General features: G+C 37.8%; 1 protein-coding gene across 1 annotated transcript; it reads right to left on the bottom strand.

Moving 5' to 3' along the window:
- Nucleotides 1-202: 202 nt before the first annotated feature.
- LOC104891066 (uncharacterized) lies at nucleotides 203-1,534 on the bottom strand. Its single transcript, XM_010676715.2, has one exon. The coding sequence runs from the start codon at nucleotides 1,532-1,534 to the stop codon at nucleotides 203-205; it is 1,332 nt and encodes a 443-aa protein (XP_010675017.2).
- Between the last annotated feature and the right edge of the window lie 563 nt (nucleotides 1,535-2,097).

The following is a 2,097-nucleotide window of genomic DNA, read 5'->3' as shown; positions in this document are numbered from 1 at the left end:
CTTCATATTTCCTATTGAAACAAGACTTCGAATATTAGAAGAATAACCCTCAGGTACTTTTACACCCGCTAAACATTCACAAAATTATTTTTTCTTTTTCCTCGACAGTGTATAAGCAGCTGGATGCAAAAAATTTCTATTGTTTCTTTCAACGACGTGGAGTTCTTCTCTGATCCCGAATGCTTTTAAATCTTCTCTAGCACTAACACCGTCTTTCGTCTTTCCTGAGATATATATTCAATAGTGTTCCAACTAAGCTATTACACACATTCTTCTCAATATGCATCATATCTAGAGAATGTCTGACAAACAAAAATCTCCAATAAGGCAAACGCCTTAACTCGCAACATTTCTTATATCCCTGTTTAGGAAGTTTGGTCCCACGGTTCTTTCCAAATGTAATCTCAATATCTTTAACCTTTTCAAACACCTCTGTACCACTCAAGACTCTTGGACGTCCCCTTAGTTCCTGTTTCCCGTCAAAAGCCTTTTTCAATTTACGATAAGGATGATCATATGGCAAAAATCGACGATGTACATCAAAGATATCCTTTCCAGATGATGGAAGCCACTTTCCCCTTGTACCATCCTCACATATAGGAAAAGGGTGTTTTCCTTTCGTAGTATACCCAGAAAGATTACCATAGGTTGAATAATCTTGAATGGTGCAAAATAACATTGCTTTAAGGTTAAACGTCTCATTTCGGTGTGCATCATACACTTCTACACCTGAATCCCAGAGCATCTTCAAATCATCAATGAGGGGAGCGAAGTACACATCAATGTCATTTCCTAGTTGTTTAGGACCAGAACTCAACAATGAAAGCATCATGTACTTTCTTTTCATACATAGTGAAGGAGGTAGGTTGTAGGTAACCAAAATTACTGACCAAGTACTATAGGTGGAACTAAGGGAGCGAAATGGATTAATACCATCGGTGGATAATGCAAGGCGTAGGCTTCGTTCTTCTTTACCAAACTCAGGGAATTTTCCATCAATAAACCTCCATTGCGGGGTGTCAGCTGGGTGTCTAAGTTTATCATCCTTAATTCGACCATTATGATGCCATGTCAACTTTTCAGCATCTCCCGCATTTAGAAAAAAACGTTTAAATCTTGGTATTATAGGAAAGTACCACAAAACCTTAGCTGAAACTCCTTCTTTCTTCTTATACCGTGAGGCATTGCAAACTGGGCAACTCTGTAATGATTCACGTTCATTTCTATATAATATGCAGTCGTTAACGTGGATTTTTTCATAAGACAAGCTCATTGAGGACAAAATCTTTTTTGCCTCATATGTATTACTCGGAAGGACATTATCACTAGGAAGCGTATCTTTCACTAATTCAAGGAATTCAGTAAAACCCGCATCGCTCAACCCAAGACCTGCCTTCATATTATGTAACCTAAGTACACTTGACAATCTTGTATACCTTTCACACCCTATGTACAAAGGCTTTTCAGAATCAACTAACAATTTCTCCAACGTAGAGGGATTCTCTTCAAACTTATAATGAACATCTCGTAACATGTCTTCTAACCTATCACCTTCATCGACAGTAGGACCTTCCTACACACTTTTTCTAGAAGAACCCTCCTTATCCTCCCCATGCCACATCCAAACAGTATATGCTCTATCAAAATCCGATTTGCTCAAATGATTAAGTATTTCATGTACTATTTTATGCATAAAATTATGGCACCTAAAACAAGGACAAGGTAACCTAGTATGATCTCCAGAGTTCTTAACAGCAAAATCGATAAATTCCTTTACTCTGGCCATATATTCGGGATCACCCGGTTTTGACTTTGATATCCAACTGCGATCCATATCTACACACCAACAATTTAACATATTTAAAGAATAATTGTATATTTACGTATGTGCACAAATTTGTATACATGTAATCATAGGCCTTGGGTCCTTCACTCCAGCCTAACCTTGAACATTTAACCTCACCAGTGAATGCGTACTTGTTTATCATTTTCAAGGAAAAATTCGGCAACCTCAGTTCTCCAAATACACAATGTAGAGCATTCACATCCAAGTGAGGTTACACTTACAAGGACAGTCCCAAATAGGGGACAATTTAG

This window comes from Beta vulgaris, chromosome 4, assembly GCF_026745355.1.
Source record: "Beta vulgaris subsp. vulgaris cultivar EL10 chromosome 4, EL10.2, whole genome shotgun sequence".
Taxonomy (NCBI): Eukaryota; Viridiplantae; Streptophyta; class Magnoliopsida; order Caryophyllales; family Amaranthaceae; genus Beta; species Beta vulgaris.
The sequence above is the reverse complement of the archived record's forward strand: the minus strand, read 5'-3'. Positions and strand labels throughout refer to the sequence as shown.